Consider the following 25587-nt stretch of genomic DNA (forward strand, 5'->3'; position numbering starts at 1 on the left):
CCATATTAAATAAGATTTGGTAAATAATACTTTTTTATATTTACTTATATAATTAAATAAGATCATTATTTTAAAATATCAACTAAAATATATAAATATATATTTTCGTTAAAGTATCTTTCATCATAAATATTTTTTAATCATCAAAACATATTTTTGAAAAGAAAAAAGAAAACTACATGGTCTAATTTTTGTTGCTCATTCCCTATTCCCGACTTAGCCAAAATTTCTTCACTTTTTCATGTTTTTCTTGCCTTCTTCATGTAATGTTTGGTTTGAAGTTTTTTTGTTTTGATTATTTTTCATTCTTGAATTTACATTTAAGGTGTCATGAATCTTTAATCAATTTATTTTAACACCTCCATGAACTCGACTTATGCCTCAAAATATCAAAAGAACATTTATGCAATTGAAATTTTTTTTTTTATATATTTTTGTATCTCATGCTCAATAAACCTAAATATAATAAATCTTAATTAAAAAATTCTAAAAGCACAAAAACCAATCAAAAACCAATTTTTGTTCACTTCAGCTGATTTAACTGTTGACAAGAGAATAGGAGCGCAGATTTGCGAGACTAAGTGTGTTCGTTTCTATGGATATGCAAAGAAGTAATTGTGTTGATTTGCGGGATATGTGTCTTTTTTATCACTCGCTGATACCATGAGATTTGGAGTGAATTGGTTTGCAATGTCATGTTTGCCCTTCTGAGGGTCGAGTATCCGATTCCAGATTTGATGTATCTGGTTCCAGTGCATTAAAGAAAAATAACATAGCCTTGTATTTGGTTCTCAGCTTTTTGTATTCGGTTCCCGTGCATTCGAAATAGAACACTATGTTTGTATTCGGTTATGGATCCTTTGTATTCGATTCCACTTTTTCGTGGCCATGGTGTACTGGATAGAATATTGTAGTAGTACTTGTGATGGATGATGAATGAAGTGAAGGATGTTAGGGGTAGGTCCTTAGAACATGCATGGAGATTTGGTCATAGGATGACACGCATATGCAGATGTTGACATGTGTTGAAATGAAGAATTAAGGTGGCAGAAGAGAATGAATACGTATACATGTGGTTGTGGTAATGATGAATATTTTTACATTTACTAAATTACAATTTACTAAAAAAAATAATTTCAATTTACTAAATTATAATTATTTTACATTTTTAAAATTAATTTTATTTTATTTTCTTTATAAATATTTTTACAATTAAATATAACATTAACAATTATCATTTTATATTACTTTTATAACTAGGGGTACTTTGGTAATCTTCAATTTTTACCAATTAAACAAAATTTTTTTATCTATCACATCAATCAAATCCTACACTAATTCTCACAAACTTTACTTTCAAATCCACTCTCACTTACCTCCAAATCCACTCAAATAAACAACAAAAAATTTACCCTCAAATCCATACACTCACTCTATCTCAAATCATCTCATCCAAGTGAACACAACATAAAGGATAAATAAGGGCATAAATTTGCATTCATCAAAATGCTTAATCATATTTCTAAGATGTTCATTTGAAGTTTTCATGCATTTGTCTCCAATGCTTGAATGTGTTAGTAACTTGCATGTCTTCATACTTTCATACTAAGAACTCATTATTTGAGTTCTTATTAATTAAGATTGGGGAAAGTAAGACCATGAATGTGTCTAAGATTGATATAGAATACCCTTCTTGCATGTGATCAGTGTCTGAGATTGTTATAGTTTAAAATAAAAAAGTCAATTGCATTTTAATAATGAAAAGTCCTAATAATAAGAGAATTGGACATTTTAATATCTTAATTCGATAAGAATGACATATCAAGTTCACAATGTGTCTACTTGATTAGTTTTATTCGCTCTCTTTGCAACGCCTTTGACATTCACTTATGAACATTACTATGTGCACTTTGAACTCAAGTTACACAATTTATCATTGGACAATGAGTGTTTTCAACATGAGTTTAGAGTGAACATAACATATGCTCGAAAGTGGATGTCAAGGCATTGCAAAGAGAGGGAAAACATTTAATCAAGTACATATATTTGTTCCCTTTCCTATGCATTGTCTTTTTCTTTTTCTTCTTTTACTACAACGGAGGAGCTGAAAAAACTATTACGGATGGAAACATTGGAAACTATTAGAGGAGGAAATTTTGCTTCTCTTATATTACCCTTTGTACGAGGGTGAGGGATGCTGGGGAAAATAAGGTATGATGTTTTAGTGTAAATTAGTCTTGTCGAGGCATAAATACAATATGTATATCGGATACGCCAATACACTTTTTTGAAAATAATAAGATAAGATACATAATATATGCATATTGAAAAATGTAGAAAAACTCCTAAAAACATGATAAGTATATGGTTACTATTGTGTGAATCCAAATTAAAATAAAATGTATTAAATATTTTCAACATAAAAATTTATAAACTTTTGTCGTCATAAATATATTACTAGTTTATATATTTGATACTCCATTGATAAGTATTCTCACAAAGTCGAATATACTCTGCAAAGACTTCAACTCCAAGCACTCCGAGTTCCAACTTGACACTTTAGGCTGAGATGTTTAGGTACTCATCTTTTTTAGGATACTCGTTTTTTTTAAGTTGAATGAGATTTTTTCCTACAGAAGACACTCTAATGCTAAAGTTAGCCAAGTGCATACAATAATAAATGTTGTAATCAATGAATACAATCATTATACCTCGTAAAAGGTGTTATTTGTACTATTGTTTATGGACCCATACTTGTTTTAGGGTTTAGGGTTTTTTAATCTTGTTTTAACCCTTTATTCTTATCATATTTTACTAGTATCAATAGTATGAGAGAGATGGTCTCCTTTTGGTTGAATATATTTGGACTAAATACATGATGGCCTAGGTAACTAAGATGTATTCAGTCATACACATTACTTATGCTAAGATTACCAATGTTTGCTCATACATGTGTAGTATAATAAGTTTTGATAAATTATCTTAAAATATCATATACAGATACATGTTGGTCATAGATATGTGACACAAATTGTAGAATTAGTGCATCATAAAGTACAATGTTAGAATAGCTTTGGGAGGGGTAAATGATGAATTTGTGTTTGAAGTCTCATATCGACTAGAAATAAGACACATTTAAAGTATATAAATGAGTGACCTCACATTATAAACTAATTTTGTAAGGTTAACTCAGACTTTTGTTGTTTGTTAAGTCTAATATTCTATCCATTGTGACCCACCCATTAATATATAGTTTCACAATTAATATCTTTATATGTTTATTTCTCAAAGTTATTGAATATATTATGTTGTATGTTTAGGATGTGGTAAGTGGTTTCTTGTTGCAATTTCAAATTCATTTTAGAGTTATGTTTGATAATAAATGATGACATCGCTTTGCATAGAAGCTAGACATGACAGCATCACTTTTATTTAAGTTAGCTTATGATTGTTTTTTCTAATTAATCATGAATTATTTAAAAAAGAATGATTTTAAACTTTTGAGTTTTGTCTTAGTAAATTTTTGATTGAGTCTAAAAGATTTTAAAATAAAAATTTTGTTTTTGTTTTTTTTATTCTTTATTAGTACTTCTACCATCATGGGCCAAATTAAACCCATTCACAAAGAATGCACCACGAGTTTTTAACTAAGACTAAACCCTCCTATATATGCATTGATATGCATTGGTAGTTGATATCTATTATAAAAAAAAGAAAATTAATACTGGAGGATAAAACATAATCCTATTTAAAATATCTTTTATTTGTCAAACATTAGTCAATTTATTAGCACAATAATTTCTTTTTTTTTTAATATATAAAACTCTAAACTCTATATCTCTTCTATAAAGACTTAAACAAATTTTTCCATATCTCTAGAAATTATATTTTGAGAAGAAAAAGATTTGCACATCAAAACTAAATCACATTCTAATAAAAGATGTGAGAATCTCTCATTCCAAACATACTGAATAGCATATATAATTCTCATAAGTTTGACATAAAAATTATAGGTCGACATCTTCCTCTTTGCTATCTCTAAAAATATCATCACAAGTAACCAAATCTTGACAATCTTCTGTTACATTATCAATATTCACTTTAATACAATGACTAAGTGAAAATTTCCGAATCACTTGTATTAAAAAACAAGAACTACGAGAACGATTTTGTCTAAAAAAAAATTTAACACCTTAAAATCATAATTGAATAGTAATATCAATATAAATTTGAATAACAATAAAATTATGAGAATAATATTTATGAAACATGATAACGTTACAAAATATTATTAAATAACAATTAAATTTAAAAACAGAAATAATCAACTGTATTAACTAAATTAAAAATCATTTTATATAATAATTATTAGTATATAAAATAGTCTTTATATTTTAGTATAATATATTTTAAAAGTTTTGATATTATACTTCATACTTATAAAAAATGTTTATACTTTATGTTTTAGAAAACATATATTACCAATTTTACAAAATATTATACTTAAAAGAATGTACTTAATGTTTTTAAAATCATTTAGTAACGTTCGTAAGGAATTTAAGCTATAATTTTTACCGATTTGTGTTTGTTCTTTTTTGAAATCTTGGCCTGAAACGCGACTGCAATAAATTTTGAACCGTAATGTTAGAGCAGGCAAGGAAAGTTGAAACGAGAGTGAATAGTCGAAAACGAACTTTCTCACACCAACGCACACTGGATGACGTGTCGTACCTACCGCTATATAAATACACAATCTGCCGGTTCCCATTTTTGATTTTTGATTTTTGACTTCAACAGCCTCCGCTCTTCTTCGAGCGGGAACACGACATTTTTACCTCTTGCGTCTCTCTCGCCCTATCTCCTTTCGCTGCATATATCTCTGCTCCTAGGGTTTTGAATATCCTCTTCCTTTTGCAATTCGCGGTGACCAACGCCATGAATCTGCTCCACGGCTCCAAGGTTTGGGTGGAGGACCGGGATTCTGCCTGGCTGCCAGCTGAAGTACTCGATTTCGACGGTAACAAGATTCTGCTACTAACTGATTCCGGCAAGAAGGTGAGCGAGTTCACGCGATGTTGCGAATTTGAATTTGGTGATGATTTTGGTAATTTGAGGAGGTTTTCTGTGCAGGTGTTTGCTTCCAAGGAGAAACTGTTCCCGAGGGATGCTGACGAAGAGGAGCATGGTGGATTCGAAGACATGACGCGGTTGGCGTACCTGAACGAGCCTGGAGTTATGTTCAATCTTCGAAGAAGATACGCGCTCAATGATATCTATGTGAGCGTTTGCTTTTGGATAGTCGGTTGATGTTGAATTGCCGTTGACTAGACGTTTAGGCTTTGACTGATAGATATTCTTATTATTGGAAAGTGGAGTGCTCATACGGAAGTATTGTTTTTAGTTTTAGTAGCTTTGAATTTCTCGAGTATGGTTACTTGATTGTTTGGCTTACACGTAAAATCAATTCCGGACAACTTGACGTGTGTATGAGTGTAAAACGCGTAGCTGAGGTTAATTAAACATATTCCATGACACTGAATTGCATGACAAGTGATAGCATGTAAGGTGGGTGATTTTCATGTTTTTTTAAAGTATTTGAAATTATGAATAGATATATGCAAATCCAGCACAGCACAACCCAACTCTGGACTAGGTTCCACCCTCACCAAGTCCGCCACAGATGATACACACCCTTAAACTTGGACAGCAAAACAGAAGAATGGAAAGATGAAACATCTCCAAACCTTTTGGTTTTCCGGCTTTTAAAATACTTGTTTTGGAAACAATTTCCAAAATTTATTAGAAATTTTGGTTGAGAAACTGATTACTGAATAGTGTAGAATTGTATTAATAATGTTCTTCTTGCCAAATAATAAGAAGGATATATAGACATACCCATAGTATATACTGTTTTGATATTTTTCATAATACATTATTGCTTTTGTTTATGAGGAGTTGCATTGATGATTTTGAGGAGTGCACTGTTTAATGATCACGTACTAGAATAATCAATTTCAAATCTATTAACTAATATAAATTAACTGCAGGGGATTTCAGTGAATGGACTTTTTTGATTTTAATGCATTCACAGTTGCTAATATAACTGTGAACCATTTTGATGTTTGTGGACTGTTATTTTGTGCTTTTTTCCTGACTTGTTTTTCTTTGTTAGACATATACAGGCAGCATTTTAATAGCCGTTAATCCGTTCACAAAGCTTCCACATTTATATGATTCCCATATGATGGAGCAATATAAGGGAGCTCCATTGGGTGAGCTTAGCCCACATGTTTTTGCTGTCGCTGATGCATCATACAGGTGAGGGTGCATTTGGTGTGTTTGATTGTATTTGCAAATTTTACCCTATTTGCTACTTGCCAATTTATGTTGTAAATTCGTGAGATTTTGTTGGTCATGATTTAGAGCAATGATGAATGAAGGTAAAAGTCAATCTATCTTGGTTAGCGGCGAAAGTGGTGCTGGAAAAACTGAGACAACAAAATTGATCATGCAGTATCTTACCTTTGTTGGTGGACGTGCTGCTGGTGATGATAGAACAGTTGAACAACAAGTTCTTGAAGTAAACAATTGTTGAACTCAATTAATCATGAATTCAGAGATATTTATTTCTAAGTTTCATCTGCTTTTAAATCAATTTGGGATGCTAATTTCGTTTTTACTTGATTCAGTCCAATCCACTTTTAGAGGCGTTTGGTAATGCAAGAACTGTTAGGAATGACAATTCGAGGTGAATTTTCTTTTCTTTTTTGTGTTTATAATTTTTTTCTACTCTCTTTCTTGCATTTTCTTTAATCCTATGCAATACTCTAGGTTATTTAACAAATAAGACTGGTTTAGTGTGTGGGATTTTAGGACTTGGCTCACGAATAGTATATCTCCTGAGCATCCTTAGCTTGGGTGAAATTTTATGGAAACAAATTGTTGAAGAAAACATGTTCTGATATCTGACATCTTTTTAATCAGTATCCCATCAAGGGGGAGTGTTTTGAAAATATTTCTTTATTTCTATTTTCTTTTTCTGTACGTAGTTCTTAGACTGATTGGCAGATTTGTTTTTTAGGGGATTTCTTTTGGTTTTATTCCTCCGAGTGCTTGTTTGTGGAAAATTATTTTGTTGGGAAGAATTGCCTTTTTTAGAACCCCTTTGTAAAAGGTGATTATTTCTCCAAAATAAGTTAAATCCAACATGCACCGAATGTATTGTATAATAGGGACCTATAGCTTGTAGTCTTGTACAATTTAATGTAAAGAAACACAATATTTTGATTTTGTGGTATTGCAGCCAATGCCTGTGAAAAGGCATCCATGTTATCTTATTAATTGGATGGATGTCTTATGTTAAAACTCATAAAAATACACACCTTATTGAAACTAAGGTCATCAGTTGAAGATAATTGTCTTTGGTGATAAGTAAAAAATTCAACATACACATGAGGTGGCAACCTATGGCAGAAGTTGTGGTGGACAAAAAGGAATATGTTCAAAAACAGAAAAAAAATAAATTAAGAATAACGTAGATATATATCAACAGCTTTCATAAACTAAAATTGAAGTTTCATAATGTCATCACATAAAGCCATAAACATAACAGTTCAGAAAAAAACCTACAAAAAGATAGAACCATAAGAATAGTTTTTTTTTTTTTTTTTAAAGAGAACTATAATTTTGAAACTTTTAAAAAAGAGCAGAACGCATAAATTTTTAATAGATGAAGAGCAAGAATGGCAACATAGTGTATGGATAGACAGCAAAAAGGGAGAGACAAGTGATGGAGAAAAAGAAATCTGAAGAAATAAAGAACAGACAAAGAATGGCAAAGAAAGAAGTTTAAGGAAGAACAAAAAAAATATTTATTGGTTGCTGGAAAATGTTTTTGGAAAATCTTGATAGAGATCAGTCCGCTGTGGTTAAGGTTTCTGGCGTGGGTGGTTACTGGAGAAGTCTAGTTGGACTTGCTTGGCAGCAGCAGCTTCAGTGGTTTGCAGGTGAGAGGAAAGTATAAATTCTAGGTTTCGTCTCTTTTTCACGATTTACCAGAGTTATGAGAGATAGGAAGCGCGGACTTTGAATATTGTCAGAAAGGGAGTTCTAAATAATGTTTTCTAAAATGGGCCAAGATCTAACCCTAAATCGGATTTTGTAAAACAAAACATCAAACCCTATGAATTTCTGCCATGGATGCTGTAAACTGCAGTGGCATGTCAGGAACTGTGATAACCAATGCCAAAAAGCTTCATATAGCAGATGGTAATGGAAGTCAAAACTTCAATGCCATACTGGTATGACATCACGTTAACAGTTTTTTTGACAACATTTGTTGAAATAACTCAACTCTCCTACTTCATGGTAGTTTTCCTCTTTAGCTCTGGGTTTGTACTCATGTCATGTTATCTTATCAATTGGGTGCCTTCCCTAATGTTCTTGTCAACCAATTACCTCATTCAATCGTGTCCTCTCTATGTTTTCATTTTTTACCCCTTCACGTCTTTGGGTCCATGTTTATCCATAATCTAGTTCTTGGCTATGCTTACTTTCAGCCTGCACTCATGAATGGTTTTCCTAGGTTATACTCTACGTCAAAGGGGTCATAAATGCTGCTGACTCTTCATCATATCTAATTTTTGTTGATATTTCTTTCCTTGAGTTTATTCCCTTCTGTCTCCATTTCCTTATCTTGAGTTTGTGTTCAAGTCCTATTCCTATTCCTATTCAGTATCATTCACCACAGCTGCCTCATATAATCATATTTCAGAAGATCCTCCTCTCTGCAGTATTATTTAATGATGGCTATGTTGGTAACACGAGGAATGGTGGTCATGCTTTTTCAAAAACGGCCAAAAACTAGACAGAAGGAATTAGACCACGTGGTTCGGAAAAGGGTTTAAAACCATAAAAGAAGCAGAAAGTCACGATACATTTCTCACTCACGAGTCATGATGCCTACGTCTCCTCCAAGCATCCAACCTCCCACACTTTGGTGATTTCCAACCTTCTACAACCACTGTCCTACTTTTGCCTTTGAACAAATTTTTCTTCGCTTTTTTGTTTTTTGTTTCGTATAATTTTATAAAGTTATTTTTTTTTACTTTTTAATTATTATTTTTGGTTTTCTCTAATTCTGTTAGTTATTTTTCTGCTCTATTGAATTATTATTTTTGTTTTCTTTAATTATTTATTTTCAATTCTGTTTTTTAATATATTTTTAACATATATACTTCTTTTTCTAATGCTTTTGCTAAATTATAATTATTCTATTTCTACATAATATTTAGAATTCCAACTTTTTTTCAGTTCTATTTACTTCTATTTTTTAATTATTTTTTATTCTGTTTATTTCTATTTTATAATTGCTTTGCTGCTTTTTCATTCTGGTTTTTAATTTCTTTGAACTCTTGAACTTGATGAAAATGAGGTTGTTAATAGTTTATGATATTTTTCTTAGGTGACATGATATTTTTTTTGAATTAATCCATATATTGTTCATACTTTTATTTTTTATTGTTTTCTGCTTTTTTTAGTGAATGTAATTTTTATTTTGTCTTCCATATGCTGCCATGCCATCCTCCATATGTGAACGGAGGATTTTTGTCTCATCGCCGTAGGGTGCCATTGAAAACACCACTCTTGAATCCTGTATATGTTTATCAGTGTTGGTGTCCTCCTCCATGTATGGGAGCCTCAATTACCGATGGAACTTCCCCAAATTACAACATAAGCACTTTATATGTTTTTTGCAAAGAAAAGAGCCCCAAACAAGATGAATTATATACTTTGAATAAAGTTATGTTCACCTATCCTGAAATAGTTTTCTTAGTTTTGTATTTTTTTCTGTCATTTAAAGCCTGACATTGAAAAAATAGAGGAACTCCATTTTTCACCATATTTTAACATTTTATATTCTTTTTAATTTGGTTTTTCGTAATTGTTATGTATATGAATATATTTATTTACATTTATAATACTTTTGTTTTGAAATGTCCATTCATTCGGAGATGTTGGCTCAAATTTCTCAGCCATATGGAAGTGAGGTTAAATATCCAAGTTAATAAAATTTTTAAAATTGTTTTGCACGTGTTATATTAGTGTTGGGGAGGTATTGATATGGGAATTCTAAAAGGAGTGGTTGAGCTTTATAACAATGAAATAGACTTTTGAATAGAAACATATTTAGTGAACTATTATTTTGGGTTGTTTTGACATCATTTTTGTTTTCTGTGCTAAACATATTTACAGTCAAGGAGTTGAATTTGTAATGTACTCTTCCATTTATATTATTGCTCATAGCCTCTCATTATCTCTATGTTATTTGGTTGCAGTCGTTTTGGGAAGTTTGTTGAAATTCAGTTTGATTCAAATGGTAGAATATCTGGTGCTGCAATTAGAACTTACTTACTGGAAAGATCACGAGTAGTGCAGATAACGGATCCAGAGAGAAATTATCACTGCTTTTATCAGTTGTGTTCATTTGAAAGGGTATTTAATTTCTTTGAGGCATACTATATTTTTTTGTTGGGTTGGAGTGGGGTTAGTACTGCAGCATAGTGCGATTGTTTGCATTGTGCGTGTGCAGGCTATGATTTTCATATATCATGGCCAGAGCATTAAGTGTTATAGTTTATAATTGGGATGCCTCATTTTAGGATGCAGAGAAGTATAAGTTAGGACATCCGAGTCACTTCCACTATCTAAATCAAAGTAAAATCTATGAATTAGATGGTGTAAGCAACTCAGAAGAATATCTCAAGACAAGGAGGGCAATGGATATTGTTGGCATTAGTCACCAGGATCAGGTGTAATACTGTTTCTTTCATTGTATTTCGTGCTTTACTGTATGCTTTTGTGGTTCAATGGACAGTTTTATTGATGGCCAGTGATTTACTAATAGTCATCCCTTCTTCCTATTATCAGGAAGCCATATTTCGTGTCTTAGCAGCAATTTTACATTTGGGAAACATTGAATTTTCTCCTGGAAAAGAGCATGATTCATCGGCAGTAAAGAATGACAAATCAAGATTTCATATGCAGATGGCTTCTGATCTTTTCATGTAGGTGATTTATATTTTGTTTATTATAATCTTATGGTCATAAAGTGAGTCATAACTAGGTTGAATTTCATTTGATTCAAGCATTTGCGCTCACAACTCAAATGCACAAGTTTTAAACCTGCAAACATTTTATGATACTGATTTATTAATTTCTGTTAGTATGATCGTGTATAGTATATATAGACAATTTATGCTACTGAAGTCTGGTAGAACAGTAAGTGAATGGAAAAAATTTTGTTAACATTTTCTATGCTTTTGTTCTGTGCAGTATTGGAGAAACGACAGGAATACCAATTGAATTGCATTATTGTTTTTCTTTTAAGTTGTATTATGGTCATAATATTATAGATTTTTTTTTTTGGCATTTCTAGCTGAATGGCTTAACTTTTTTTACTTTGCTATGTGTTATGAGTGAGTAACTCCTTTATCTGTTTTATTCTGTTAGTTTGTTAGAGCTGTCATTACCAGTTGATTTCCTTAAGTCAGTTAGCTTATATTTGTCACTGTCAGCAGTCATACCAAATAAATTGGATTATTTCTGTTTCTCTTTTAATATGTAATTGATGGTCATAATTGGCTGGATTGTTTGTGCTTTATTTTTTATTTTTTAAATAAGTGCTATTTAATAAAATAAACAAATTTCTGCTTTTTTTTTTGTTTGTTTATGTAGTCTTTTAAATACAAGCAGTTTTCTGCATACTTAAATAAGCAAGTCTTATTTTATTCTTAACTAAGTAAACTGGCCCCATATTGTAGTTTTTTTTTTTTTTTTCATTTCTGAACTGAATGGCTTAATTTTTTTCACTTTGCTAGGTGTTGTGAGCGAATAACAACTTTGATAGAACATGGAGGGGAGAGAAAGAGAGAGATAAGACACATGTTTGGCAGGAGTGATTTTATTAAACTGAACTCACTGAAAGAATGTGTATATGTATATATTTATACTACAAAGCTTAAACGCACAGTACAGCGGTACAGTTACAAGATGTACATTAACAACCCGTAAGAGTACATTAACAGCCCCCTTCAAACTCAAGGGAAAGAATTATCAAGAGAGAAATTCTTCACATTGAGTTTGGCACGTAGGAAAGCAAACTGAGTACAAGAAAGAGGTTTGGTTAAAACTTCTACCCATTGATCAAAACATCAAAGCACGTAGGAATATGGTGCATTTTGCATGTGCTTAGCCATGATGTCTCTTACAAAAAACACATCAATCTCCATATGCTTTGTACTGATGTGAAAGACTGGATTATGAGCAACAGAGATTGCACTTTGATTATCACATAACAGAATAGGAGTAGAAAACGTCATTAGTAATTCTGTAAGAAGTGCAGAAATCCAATTGCAGAAGTTTGAGCTAGACTTCTGTACTCAACCTCCATACTGGAGTGAACAACAACTTGTTGCTTTCTAGACCACCAAGAAATGAGATTGGGACCAAAGAAAATAGCTGCACCAGATGTAGACCTCCTATCATCAACATCATAACCTCAATCAACATCACAATAGGCTTTGAGAGGAAAGGAGCACTGAGGAGCAGCTTGAAAAAATGGAGACCATGGAAGATGGTACCCTTAAGATACCACAAAATATGCTTCATAATAGTCCAGTGAGACTCAAGAGGAGAGCCCATGAATTGGCAGATCTTGTTCACAGAGTTGCTAATTTCAGGAGGAGTTATAGTTACATACTGAAGAGCACCCACAATTGACTTGTATAATGTTGGATCAGAAAATAAATCAGCTCCATGTTTGGAAACTTTGCAATTGCTAACCATTGGTGAAGAAATAGGATGAGCTTCAATCATATTGGTTTTGTGAAGTAAATCTCTGATGTATTTGGTTTGAGTCATGATAAGAGATGAATCAGAATAATATTTGACTTCAAGACCTCTTAGATGTTAAGATGTGTGTTTATGTTAATTGGGCTCAGCCCATTCTGTATTAAGGACCTTGGCCCATATCTTACATTATAAATAAACTACCCTATGTGTATGCAAAACACACAAGGGAGATTTCTCCCAATCTTCTCCATTATTCACATGGTATTTAGAGCTTAAGATTAGTTCCAGCTCCACGGTCTCCGACACAAATCACCACCGCTGTCATCGTCACTGCCGCCGCCGCTGCCGTCGCTGGAGTTCTAGAATCGACCAACAACAACACCTTCGGAATCGTCTCGGCCGGGCGACTACCGTGGTGCAAAGATCGTGGCGAACGGACCACCCACGCACCGTCGCAATAGTTGCTGGCGCGTGGCCGGAGATTTCCGCCGCTGACCAGGACCGTCGTGATCGCCTCCTCACCCTCTTTCTGGATTTGTGGTCGTTGCGTCAATCGAAGCACTTTGGATTTTTAGGGTTTCTCCCTCTCCATGGCGTCTTTCTCGTCTACAAACACCTTTGTTGGTGGCTCATCATCTGATCCCTCAATATACACCAATTATGTGAATGTACACTTGTCCATTGACAAGTTAAATGGCACAAATTATGCAACATGGGCGTCCGACATCAAACTTTGGTTGAAGATTCAGGGGTACGTAGATCACATTACTCAAAATGTGACTATTGCTGCCACAGATGACACTTTTCGCTGGATGAAAATTGATGCCCAGTTATGCATTGTTATAAAGTCCACCATTCACTTCTCACTGAAACAAATGTTTCGATCATATGAAACATGTTCAGAAGTATGGGCACAAGCGAAGTTGTTATACACAAATGACACTCAGCGTCTTTATGGTGTTTGTCAGGACCTATTCATTGTTATTGGTCTGTGCAGTCCTGGTCTCATGGCAAAATATTTGGGTAAAGTTCATGCCCTCCTTCATGATTTTAATGAGCTATTACCTTCTGCTTCCACTCCTGCTGAAGAATTGGAACAACGATCAAAGTTCTTCATGTTGTTGACATTCTACGGACTCTCTGATGATTTCTCTCATGTCCGTGATCAAATTTTGGGTTCTCTTGTCATACCCAACTTTACTTCTACTTGTTCTGCTCTTTTTCGTATACTGAGCAAACCAGTCACTGAGACATCTCCTCATACTGATGATTCCTCAGTTATGGCTGCCCAACGTGATGATCGAAGTTGGTCTCGCAAGCCAGGTAAAGGACGTCCAAAATGTGACCACTGTGGCAAGTTAGGCCACAAAATTGATAGATGTTATGCGCTTCATGGACGTCCTTCTCGACCTGTAACAATGGCTAATTCTGATCCACCTCCCCGATCACCGTCTGCAGACCATCCTACTTCATCTAATATCGTAGAAAACCCTGCAATCTTTCACGAATCTCTCAGATGGTATGAAGATCGTTAGCACTCTAGTTCTACTATATCTACATCTGTTGCACGTACAGGTACACCTTTTGTTGGTCTGACTCACTTTCACTCCCTCGAACCTTGGGTCCTTGACTCGGGCGCCATCGATCATATCACTGGTAACAAGTCCTTGTTTTCTTCCTTGTCATGTCCGAATAATTTACCCTTGGTAACAATGGTCTAGAGTCTCATCTCATGGTGTTGGTACTGTTCATATTTTTCCATCCATATCCATTGATCATGTACTTTATGTCCCTAGGTCTCCCTTCAACTTATTGTCCATAAGTCGTCTAACTCGTGCCCTTAATTGTGTTATTTCATTTACCAAAGATTCTGTTTGGTTGCAGGACCGGAGTTTGAAACACATGATTGGCACATGATGTGAGTCTCATGGCCTATATCATCTCTGCCCTTCTCCACATGTTGGCGTAATTATGGAGTCACCATCCCTTCTTCATGCTCAGTTAGGTCATCCTAGTCTTGCCAAACTGCAGCAACTTGTTCCGAGTTTGTTGAAATTATCAAGTTTGTCGTGTGAGTCTTGTCAGTTAGGAAAACATACTCGTAGTTCCTTTCCTCGTAGTGTCTCACAACGAGCGTTGTCCCCCCTTTCATTGGTTCATTCTGATATTTGGGGACCTAGTCGTGTTAAGTCCACTTTAGGTTTTCAGTATTTTGTTACCTTTATTGATGACTATTCCAGATGTACTTGGTTGTTTTTAATGAAGAATCATTTTGAGTTGTTTACTATTTTCCAATCATTTTTCAATGAAATAAAACCACAGTTTGGGGTTTCTATTCGAACTTTACGCAGTGATAATGGCCGTGAATACATTTCTCAACCGTTTAAACATTTTATGGCTTCTCATGGCATTCTTCACCAGACCTCATGTGCTTATACCCCTTAACAAAATGGGGTGGCTGAGTGCAAGAATAGACACCTTATTGAAACAACTCGTACACTTCTAATTCATGGTCAAGTTCCCTCGCGTTTTTGGTGTGATGCAGTTCTCACTGCATGTTATCTTATAAACCGCATGCCATCTTCTGTCCTAGATAACAAAATCCCTCATTCTATCTTATTTCCTCCAGACCCTTTACATCCATTACCTCTTAGAGTTTTTGGGTCTACATGTTTTGTTCATGATTTTAGTCCTGGTCTTGATAAGTTATCTCCTAGATCTCACAAATGTGTCTTCATAGGATTTCCACGGTCACAAAAGGGTTATAAGTGTTTTTCCCCTTCCCTCAATCGTCATTTTATCGCTGTTGATGTCACTTTTGATGAATCTTTTTTTTGCTTTTCACATCTATCTTCTAGTTTTGTACCTCCACCTGCTACTGTTGATATTCCTATTTTCTGTGATCCTCCTTGTGATGCTCCACCCATTTTGCCTCCTCCTTTTTTAGACTCTCATTCACCACAGGATCGTCCTTCACCACCACCCCTTCAGGTTTATAGTCGCCGCAATCGTCTCTGTCATGACTCACTTCCAGTGCCGCCTCCTGTGTCTCCTCCGACTCCAGCAAAGGAGTCTGACCTGCCCATTGCCCTTCGTAAAGGTATACGTTCTACCCGTAACCCTTCCTCCCATTATACTATTCTTAGTTACAATAGATTATCTCCATCTTTTTACGCATGTCTCTCATCCATTTCTTATGTGTCAATTCCCAAGTTTGTGGGCGATGTCTTAACTCATCCTAGCTGGCGTCAAGCCATGCTGGATAAATTAAGTGCTTTACAGAAAAGTGGAACTTGGGAGCTTGTCCAATTACCATCTGGAAAGTCTGTTGTTGGTTGCAAGTGGGTGTATGCTATCAAGGTTGGCCCTGATGGTACAACTGATCGTCTGAAAGCTGGACTGGTTGCCAAAGGCTATACAGATTTTTGGTTAGGATTATGGTGATACTTTTTCTCCAGTGGCAAAAATGACCTCTGTTCGCCTATTCATTGCCATGGCCGCTCTTCGACAATGGCCTATGTACCAACTTGATATAAAAAATGCTTTCCTTAATGGTGATTTGCATTAAGAATTTATATGGAGCAACCGACCGGCTTTGTTGCTCAGGGGGAGTCATCTGAATTGGTATGTCGTCTTCGCAAATCTTTATATGGCCTAAAACAGTCTCCTCGGGCCTGGTTTGGTAAATTCAGCTGTGTTGTTCAACAATTTGGTATGTCTCGCAGTGAAGCGGATCATTTAGTGTTCTATCGCCACTCAAGTGCTGGATGTATCTACTTAATAGTGTATGTCGATGACATTGTTCTCATAGGAAGCGACTATCTTGGCATCTCTTAGATGAAACAATACCTTTGTCACCATTTTCAAACCAAAGATCTTGGCAAACTCTGGTACTTTTTGGGTATTGAAGTAGCACAATCCAACACTGATATTGTCATATCTCAGAGGAAGTATGCGTTAGACATCTTGGAGGAAACAAGGTTAATGAACTCTAAATCTGTTGAGACACCTATGAATCCTAACATCAAACTCCTACCAAATCAGGGGGAGCCTTTCTCAGATCTTAAACAGGACAGAAGATTAGTTGGTAAATTAAACTATCTTACTGTTACGTGTCTTGACATTTCCTTTGCAATTAGCATGGTGAGTCAATTCCTAAACTCCCCATGTGAAGACCATTGAGATGCAGTTGTTCGCATACTAAAAGTATATTAAAGGATCACCTGGAAAAGGTTTGTTATATGGTCCTAACAACAATACAAAAATCGTTTGCTATTCAAATGCTGATTGGGCTGGTTCCCCTTCTAATAGGAGGTCTACTTCTGGATATCTTGTCTCTATTGGTGGCAACCTGATATCTTGGAAAAGTAAGAAGCAAAGTGTTGTGGTAAGGTCCAGCGTAGAAGCAGAATATAGAACTATGACATCAACTACTTGTGTGGCTTAAACAATTACTTAGTGAATTGAAATTTGGAGATGTCACTCAGATGACACTTATATGTGATAATCAAGCTGCTCTCCATATTAACATGTTTTTAGTAATGGAAGGAACATGTAATAATTTGTTTAACTTCAAAAGAATGGTAGGATTATAAGGTGAGGAAAAAAAGAGGAACCAACAACACAAATATTGAAACTTGAACCATTGCCTATGAATATTTGATGGGGACTATCAAATTGCTGAAACTGTTTGATATTCTGAGATTCACCAATAACATGAAAGCTTGCCCCAGAGTCTGGTAATCTTTGCCTAATCATTGCCTATTGCCCCCTGAAGTAGTCTTTGTAATCATAATACTAGTTTGATTGTTTCCAGTACTACCAGACTTGAGATTTATCCATGTGTTAAAAGTCCTCTGTGAGCTAGTGGAGTATGGAATGGATTGTTGCGTGGCTGGATCAATGAAGCAAAGAGAATCATGAGGTTGATAAGAGACATCAACTCTAAAATGATAATCAATAGCAGTATGGCCAAATTTAAGACAAATTTGGCACTAAAAATTGGTAAATTTGCCACCGCAGCCTCTACCAAAATTACCACCATGAAAAGATGATCCGAAAGTGGATCTGGAACTCCACGACCAAATGAAGCCTGTGTATAATTCAATGAAGGGGAGACAAGATCATAACGATTTTGATGAGTTTCATGTCTATATAATAAAGCCTCAATTTCAGCAATGGAAGGAGGACATTTTTTGCTTTCAATAATGGAAACAACAGGAGCATAATTTGATGGTAAACCTCCGAGTACAGCATCAACTTGTTCCTTATGTCTAACAGGCATTCCAACACCAAGTTCATCAACATAACCTTTATTTTTAAGTAGATATTCCTATCTAGCCTTGGATTATAGTTTGACAGCGCGTATTGCAGTGTGCAATTGTTGTGCACGAGACTTGGTTTGCAATCCAAAATATTCATGAATTTGGTTCCCAGCTTCATAAGAATGTGTTGTGCCAAGCACACGTGACATGACAGACTTTGAGAGTGTAGATTGAAGCCAAACAAGATCTGATCCTAAACCTCCCATGCTTCATAATTAGGATTAACATTGTCAAGAGTTCTATCATGTTCAGTTAGATACTTAGAAGGAATAATAGGATTTACGACAAATCGTTGAAGTTTGTGAGATTTAATCACTGGTTCAACATTCTGCATCTAGTGAAGGTAATTTGTATCATCTAATTTATAGAATTGTATATGTTCTGAATGAACTGTGTGTCTATTGCAGACCACACATCATGTATTTATAGTGTAATACAAAATCAATTATAATAACTACATGTAATTAGTAATCAATCATCCTAATTTTCTAGATTATGTAACGTCTAATTTTCTAGAAATCTGTAAGAATTGATTTTATTCTAACACTCCCCATCAACATATATGTCATATGTACCAAACTTGTTATAAATGTATTCAAATGTATGATTGGGTTGGAGCACGGTTTGCCGGGTGGGAGCATGGTTGGCCAGATTGGAGCACGATCTACTGAGATGGAGCATGGCCATGGTCGGCCGGGTTGGAGCGGTTAATGAAGGCAACAGCCTGTGGACAACAGTGAAAGAGGTGCGATAGAGAACTAAAATTAGGAGAGCAGAACTAAGGTACTTAGACACAAGCGTTAAAAGACAAAAATATTTTACGGCGGGTGGCAAAGACAATGATAGAAGAAACTCAAAGAACCTGCTCTTATACCATATAGAATTTTATATGTTCTGAATGAATTGTGTGTCTAATGCAGACCACACAACATGTATTTATAGCATAATACAAAAATCAATTATAATAAATACACCTAATAATTAGGAATCAATCATCCTAATTAATTTCCCATATTATGTAATGTTATAATTTAAGGGTAGAATGATTCATCTTATTATGCTAAGAATACAATCTATATATACAAGGCTAGAAAGCTATTTTAGGAAGTATAATAATAGCTCCTAGACAACCATATCCCTATGATTCAGGGATATCTCCATCATATACTGTAATTATAATATGCTAAATAAAGAAACAATAAAACACAAATCCTGACAGAATGTAACATCTAATTCTCTAGAAATCTGTAATAGCTGATTTTATTCTAACATAATTTTTCAGCAATAGCTGTGGGAAAACTCGACGAAGTAGAGAGATAAAGGACATGTTTGACTGAAGTGATTTTATTAAACTGAACTCACTTAAAAAATGTGTACATGTATATATTTATACTACAAAGCATAAACGTACAGTACAACAATACAATGACTAGATGAACATTAACAACCCGTAACAAGTACACTAACAAACTTGCCACATGTAATCTATTACTTTGTTACGACTATTATTATCTGTTGATTTCTATTGTTCAGATAGTTATAACTCTGATTGTCTTGTTATACATGATTTTGTCAATTAGATGAGCTTTTGTAGTTTGTAAATAGTCAATGTAAACAAGAGCTCATCACATCAAAACTCTCTGTAATTGCTTGGGGTGCTGCAAATGATTGTTGTTAGTTGGTGTACCGACATAGTTAGGATTCCAAATAACAATGATACTTTAACACTTCCATCTTTTGATACGAAAATACAAAGTTTTCATTTTTCTATACATTTCTGCTTTTCTTTTAATAGGTGTGATGTAGACCTACTGTTGGCAACATTGTGTACTCGTTCAATACAAACTCGTGAAGGAAGTATTGTCAAGGCCCTTGATTGCAATGCTGCTCTTGCTGGCCGTGATGCTTTGGCGAAAACTGTTTACGCTCGTTTATTTGATTGGTAGACATGTGGTGAATGCAAAATTGGGATGTAGTTTTTATTATGCTTTGTTTAGAGTGACAAATTCTTTTTGTTTATCCTGTTTTAACAGGCTTGTTGATAAGATCAATATGTCTGTTGGGCAAGACATCAATTCCAAGATACAGATTGGAGTTTTGGATATTTATGGTTTTGAGTGCTTTAAGGATAATAGGTATGTTGGCTTTCAATTGTTTGTCATTTGTAAGACCTCTTTTCGTTTTTTGTGTGTATATATGGATTGTGGAATGTTATATGTACACAATTGACTTAATTTGAAGACCACAATATTTGTGAATTTTCTCCCGAACTTCACATGTGAGTCCATCCGAGAACATGAGAGAATTGATTAAGAATGAGTAGATTGAAGCCAAACAAGTCACATTTGATCATGAACTTCCCATGCATTATGATAAGGGGTAAGACAATCAATTGTGCAATCATCTTTATTGAGAAAATGTAGTGAGAGAGGCTACTCTGAGTTGCATTAAAGAGATGTTGAATGACATCGACAAAAATATCTTGCGTGTTTTTCAAAAACGAAGAACATGTCTTATACGATCTTATAATTTCTAGAACATCTTGTTCAATTGATTGCCATAAAACAACACTAAATTGGAAGTTTAGTTTCTGCAATTAAGGTTTTTCTTCATTTGAAATGGGCTAGGAACCATAACTCCAAGGATGCGAACTAAGATAAATAATTTTTTCATGTGTGTGTATATATATTTGTATATTTGTATATGTATATGTATAGTTACAAAAGGAGGCAAGACACTTACCTTAAACCCTCACCCTGAAACTGGGTATGTACAAAAGAAATAATAATAAAATAACATTACATTTCAATAAAAGGTATGCATGGATTGTTTTTCTTTGTATTCCCATTATTTGATTTGATTTCATTTGCTTGCTTCAATTTTTGTTGATTTAGTGATCTTTTCTATATGATTGTTTTTCTCATCTCAATAACATTCACCTCCAACAGTTTTGAGCAATTTTGCATCAATTTTGCAAACGAAAAGCTTCAGCAACATTTTAATGAGGTATCCATATATTATTGTATTTTAATTAGCATTCACTAAATTTATGAAATGTTTTGTTGTCTTAGTTTGAATCTTGTTGTTTTTCCTTCTCTTTTTGCTTACTGTCTTGTCATTATTTCCAGCATGTGTTCAAGATGGAACAGGATGAGTATGGCAAAGAAGAAATTAACTGGAGTTACATTGAATTTGTAGATAACAAAGATGTTTTAGATTTAATTGAAAAGGTTTGTATTGGATCTTTTAATATTTTTATTGTCTTTTTAGATGCAAATACTTCTTTAGTCTATGTATTGACATTGCTGTTTAGTATTGTTACACATTTTCATACATGATTGCTGGTTTCATGCATAATGTGTGGCATAGAAATCAATAATAATGGTATATGAGAAATTATGAAATACATGAGGTTAGAGATATGGAAATTGTAAGAAAATCTATATTAGGAAGGATGCTACTCAGCTATTCAGAAATTTGTCAAAATATAAACCATTTTGTCTGATCCTATGCCCTCTAGGTCTCATGTTTGGGTCTCTCAAGACCTTTTTTGTCAAATCAATACGCTAAGACTATCTTATATAGGGTACAGATAATCATGATTATGTCAAAATAAAGTAATATAGTTTCATGTGGTGGTGCAATGCTAATGTATGCATATTATTGATATATACATTGCTTTCTCTTGATTTCACTTGATATGTTTGCCTTTAGTTTCAGTTTCTTGTGGATTCATTACTGCATTCTTTTGCAGAAACCCATTGGTATCATTGCTCTGTTGGATGAAGCTTGGTACAGTTTGAGTTCTTCAATATGAATTGGTATATATTTATTTATGTAATTTCATCATTCATCCTGAATTGCTTCGTATTGCAGTATGTTTCCAAAGTCGACTCATGAAACATTCTCAACCAAGTTGTTTCAGCATTTCCGATCTCACCCTAGGTTGGGAAAGGAAAAGTTTTCACAAACAGATTTTACTATTTCTCATTATGCTGGAAAGGTGAGTACTAGTTACTGGACTTTCTCCTGATTCAGACACAAGTGACATTTCCAATGTTTAAGGAGATCGTCTACTGTTTTTATGTAGGTCACGTATCATACAGATACATTTTTAGACAAAAATCGTGATTATGTTGTAGTAGAACATTGCAATCTCTTATCTTCTTCAAAATGCCCTTTCGTTTCTGGTCTATTTCCTTTGCTATCTGAAGAATCTTCAAGATCATCATACAAGTTTTCTTCAGTAGCTGCTAGATTTAAGGTGCGTAGATTTCCATCTTCTAACTTGTGTTTTTTGGAGCTAGGGAGAGCATAATAAGACCAATTTGTTCAGGTGACTAAATGTATATATTTGTTAATCAATTTCGTGTCTTTGATCTTTTTTGGGGCCTGGTTACGTGTCTGTGTTCTCAGCAACAACTTCAAGCACTCATGGAGACCCTAAACTCAACAGAGCCTCACTACATACGATGTGTGAAACCAAATTCTTTGAATCGACCACAACAATTTGAAAATGCAAGTGTCATACACCAGTTACGCTGTGGGGTTAGTATTTTAGATGTTCTAAACCCTTTAATTCAAGCTGTTGAAAGAGATACAGGTTGCCAGCATGTCTATTTGTAAACTGTTATCTTGGGTGTTATCTAATCAATGTGGGGAAAATTGGTTTGTTAGCCAATTTCTTACTGCAGTACACAATAGGGTGTAACTTATTATTGGGCTCTTTGGGTTGTTGATGGTAAGGTATAACTTATTATAGTTTGTCATTTTTCTAACTACATGTGTGTTAAAGAAATAGTGGACTTGATTAAAAAGTTGTTTGAAATAAGATGGCTCGGCTTCACGTGCTTTACTTCCAGATTTACCACCCATTATAAAGTCTTTTTTGGCATATCCTATATTTTATTTAGGGTGTCCTTGAGGCTGTTCGGATAAGTCTGGCAGGTTATCCCACTCGAAGAACTTACTCAGAGTTTGTGGATCGTTTTGGGTTGATAGCTTCTGAATTTATGGATGGAAGGTGAGTTCATTAAATTAATTTTCAGAGTTACCTGTTAAGTATTAAATGGCTCCATAGCTTGTATTCCGTGATTTTCTGTGGTTTTCAAAGCTAACTCGTGAAGCTATATCTGCCAAGAAGTTTATTTTATTGGTCTTGTACTAGTAGTACTTGTACTCATTAGTATAAATGGAATTATTAGGTTAGATTTGTATAACACCTTCTTTAACATGATTAAATCATATCAATATCATCCATCTGATTGAGTATTCCTGTTCTCTGTTTTCCACTTCATATATCTGTTTAGATTATTTTTCTTGTATATTGCTTAGCAATTTGTACACCTGTTTATACATACAAAGTCTGATTCAATTCCTAATAATCAAGCTATCTAAGGAAACTATGGTTATTATCTAAGGAATAATATATATGTGTGTGTGTATATACATATTGTTAGAATAGTTTATATTATCTTGAGGAAAAGTTGTTTTTCTGTTGTGTCTGTATGTAACCTAGTTTCTTGGGGTTTCTGAGGAAAAGCTGTTTTTCTCCTCTTATCACACAGCTACATGAAAAAATCAGAGCAGTGGTTATCCTAATCCTGGATTTTCATGACTAGCAGCTGTGTGGCATTATATTTTCATGGAGAGAAAGTAGGAGCCTTGGATCCACTCGTGTCAAAACTGCTTGTGGTTCTCAAATTTGGTCCTAATTGACTAGTTACTTGGTTATTGGCCTATTTTTAAAGTAGTTCTATGGAACTACTGGCCCATCTCAAAGAACTTGCCAATCTGTTCTGATTACAAAATATAGCTTGTGGGCAATTGTAAATTTGTAGTTAGCTGAGCTGAAACTCAGATGAAAGAGAAAGAAATAGTAAAACTTTGCTTTAACATCTGCTTCTCATTTGGAGATTATTATTATCACATTTGGTAAGGAATTGTGATAAATTTGTGGTCAATGAAAGGATTTTATTTGTTCATGACATGGATTATTATTTTCTCATTGCATTCATTTGAATGCATGTGCAACAATTTGTGCTTATTTAATAAAAACTTTATTCTTGTGTTAATAGTTATGATGATAAAGCTGCAACTGAGAAAATTTTGCAAAAGCTTAAGCTTGAGAATTTTCAGGTATGCTTCCCTATGAAATGTGTTTTGCAGATATTATTCACCAATAAAGCGGGGGATGTACAAGTGTGTTAGTAATGTTTTTATTTTGTTGTTGTTCAGTTGGGTAGGACCAAAGTATTCCTCAGAGCTGGGCAAATTGGTATTTTAGACCAGAGACGTGCTGAAGTTTTAGACAATGCTGCAAAGTGTATCCAGCGCCGCATGAGGACATTTATTGCACATCAGGATTTTATAATTTTAAGATCTGCTGCGATTTCTCTTCAGGCAGGCTGCAGGGGTCAGTTCATCTTTCCTTATGCAGTTAAAACTGTATACTACTCTTGTTAACATGTTTCCTTTTCTTTTGCACTTGAGGTTGAGCCTTGGTGCAATTGTAAAAGTTGCTGCTGTGACTTGTTGGACATGGTTTCAAATCCTGGAAAAGTCTTTTCACTTGTGTGGGGCAAGGTTGCATATATCTACCCTCCTAAATCCTGCGAGGTTGGATGGTAGTGCACCTGGCCACATTTTAACAATGAGATGGTCATCTCTCATGGTATTGTATTTGTGTGAATTTACAGATTGTTATAAAGTAGTTATGAATTATATAGGATGGGTTGAATTTAATTGTATAATTTTCGATATTCATTAAATCAGTAAGAAGTCAATCCTTAACTTATTTCTTGCTTCCAAACGGTCAAGACATTTGTGCTTTCATTGGCTAGCTTCTGTTTCAAGTCAACTCGTTCAAAATTGTTAGAATAACATGCAATGCATATTTTATGCATTTTTACTATGAGATTGTTAGGTTTCTTGGGAACAAGAAACCAGATTTTCAGATTCAGTAAAGAAATAAGCACTCAAATCTTACTGCACAATGTATTTAACACTCTAATTCTGAAAAACATAACACAAGAAAACATCCAACAGCTTCCAAGGGAAGAAATTCCCTTCTACACAGGACAAGCCCTGTTCTGTAACAAAATACACTCCCACAGAACTAGAACACCCCCTCCTTAAAAGACAAAAACTGCCTAACTACTAATTAAAACTTCCCCTAACTGCTGTTTAAACTCCTCCTAACTACCCCTAACCACTTCATACTAACTTCTATGTTTTATTTTTTCCAAACTATCTAACAATTGTCTACAAACTGTCAAATACATTACATATCCTATCAGAGATGGTCTTCTCTCATGGTATTGTATTTGTGTGAATTTACATATTGTTATAAAGTAGTTTTGAATTATATAGGATGGGTTGAATTTAATTGTCTAATTTTCGATATTCATTA

The 25587-nt window shown here is 34.2% G+C and overlaps 1 protein-coding gene across 4 annotated transcripts in view; it reads left to right on the plus strand.

Annotated features, from left to right (window-relative positions):
- Positions 1-4704: 4704 nt before the first annotated feature.
- The window catches only part of LOC108337462 (myosin-15), a 40400-nt gene continuing 19517 nt past the window's right edge, over positions 4705-25587 (plus strand). The window contains exons 1-19 of one of the 4 annotated variants that reach the window (XM_052880322.1): positions 4705-5055; positions 5131-5277; positions 6173-6318; positions 6424-6580; positions 6690-6748; positions 10338-10494; positions 10662-10811; positions 10930-11066; positions 19972-20118; positions 20210-20311; positions 21125-21182; positions 21305-21406; positions 21931-21968; positions 22053-22179; positions 22267-22440; positions 22593-22724; positions 23090-23199; positions 24254-24314; positions 24414-24591. In XM_052880322.1, the coding sequence (XP_052736282.1) occupies positions 4936-5055; positions 5131-5277; positions 6173-6318; positions 6424-6580; positions 6690-6748; positions 10338-10494; positions 10662-10811; positions 10930-11066; positions 19972-20118; positions 20210-20311; positions 21125-21182; positions 21305-21406; positions 21931-21968; positions 22053-22179; positions 22267-22440; positions 22593-22724; positions 23090-23199; positions 24254-24314; positions 24414-24591 (2302 nt within the window). In that variant the 5' untranslated portion in view covers positions 4705-4935. Of the gene's footprint in view, positions 5056-5130; positions 5278-6172; positions 6319-6423; positions 6581-6689; positions 6749-10337; positions 10495-10661; positions 10812-10929; positions 11067-19971; positions 20119-20209; positions 20312-21124; positions 21183-21304; positions 21407-21930; positions 21969-22052; positions 22180-22266; positions 22441-22592; positions 22725-23089; positions 23200-24253; positions 24315-24413; positions 24592-25587 lie in introns of those variants that run through there. The other 3 variants (XM_017573994.2, XM_017573995.2, XM_052880323.1) reach the window with 3 other exon arrangements.

This window comes from Vigna angularis, chromosome 7, assembly GCF_016808095.1.
Source record: "Vigna angularis cultivar LongXiaoDou No.4 chromosome 7, ASM1680809v1, whole genome shotgun sequence".
NCBI lineage: Eukaryota > Viridiplantae > Streptophyta > Magnoliopsida > Fabales > Fabaceae > Vigna > Vigna angularis.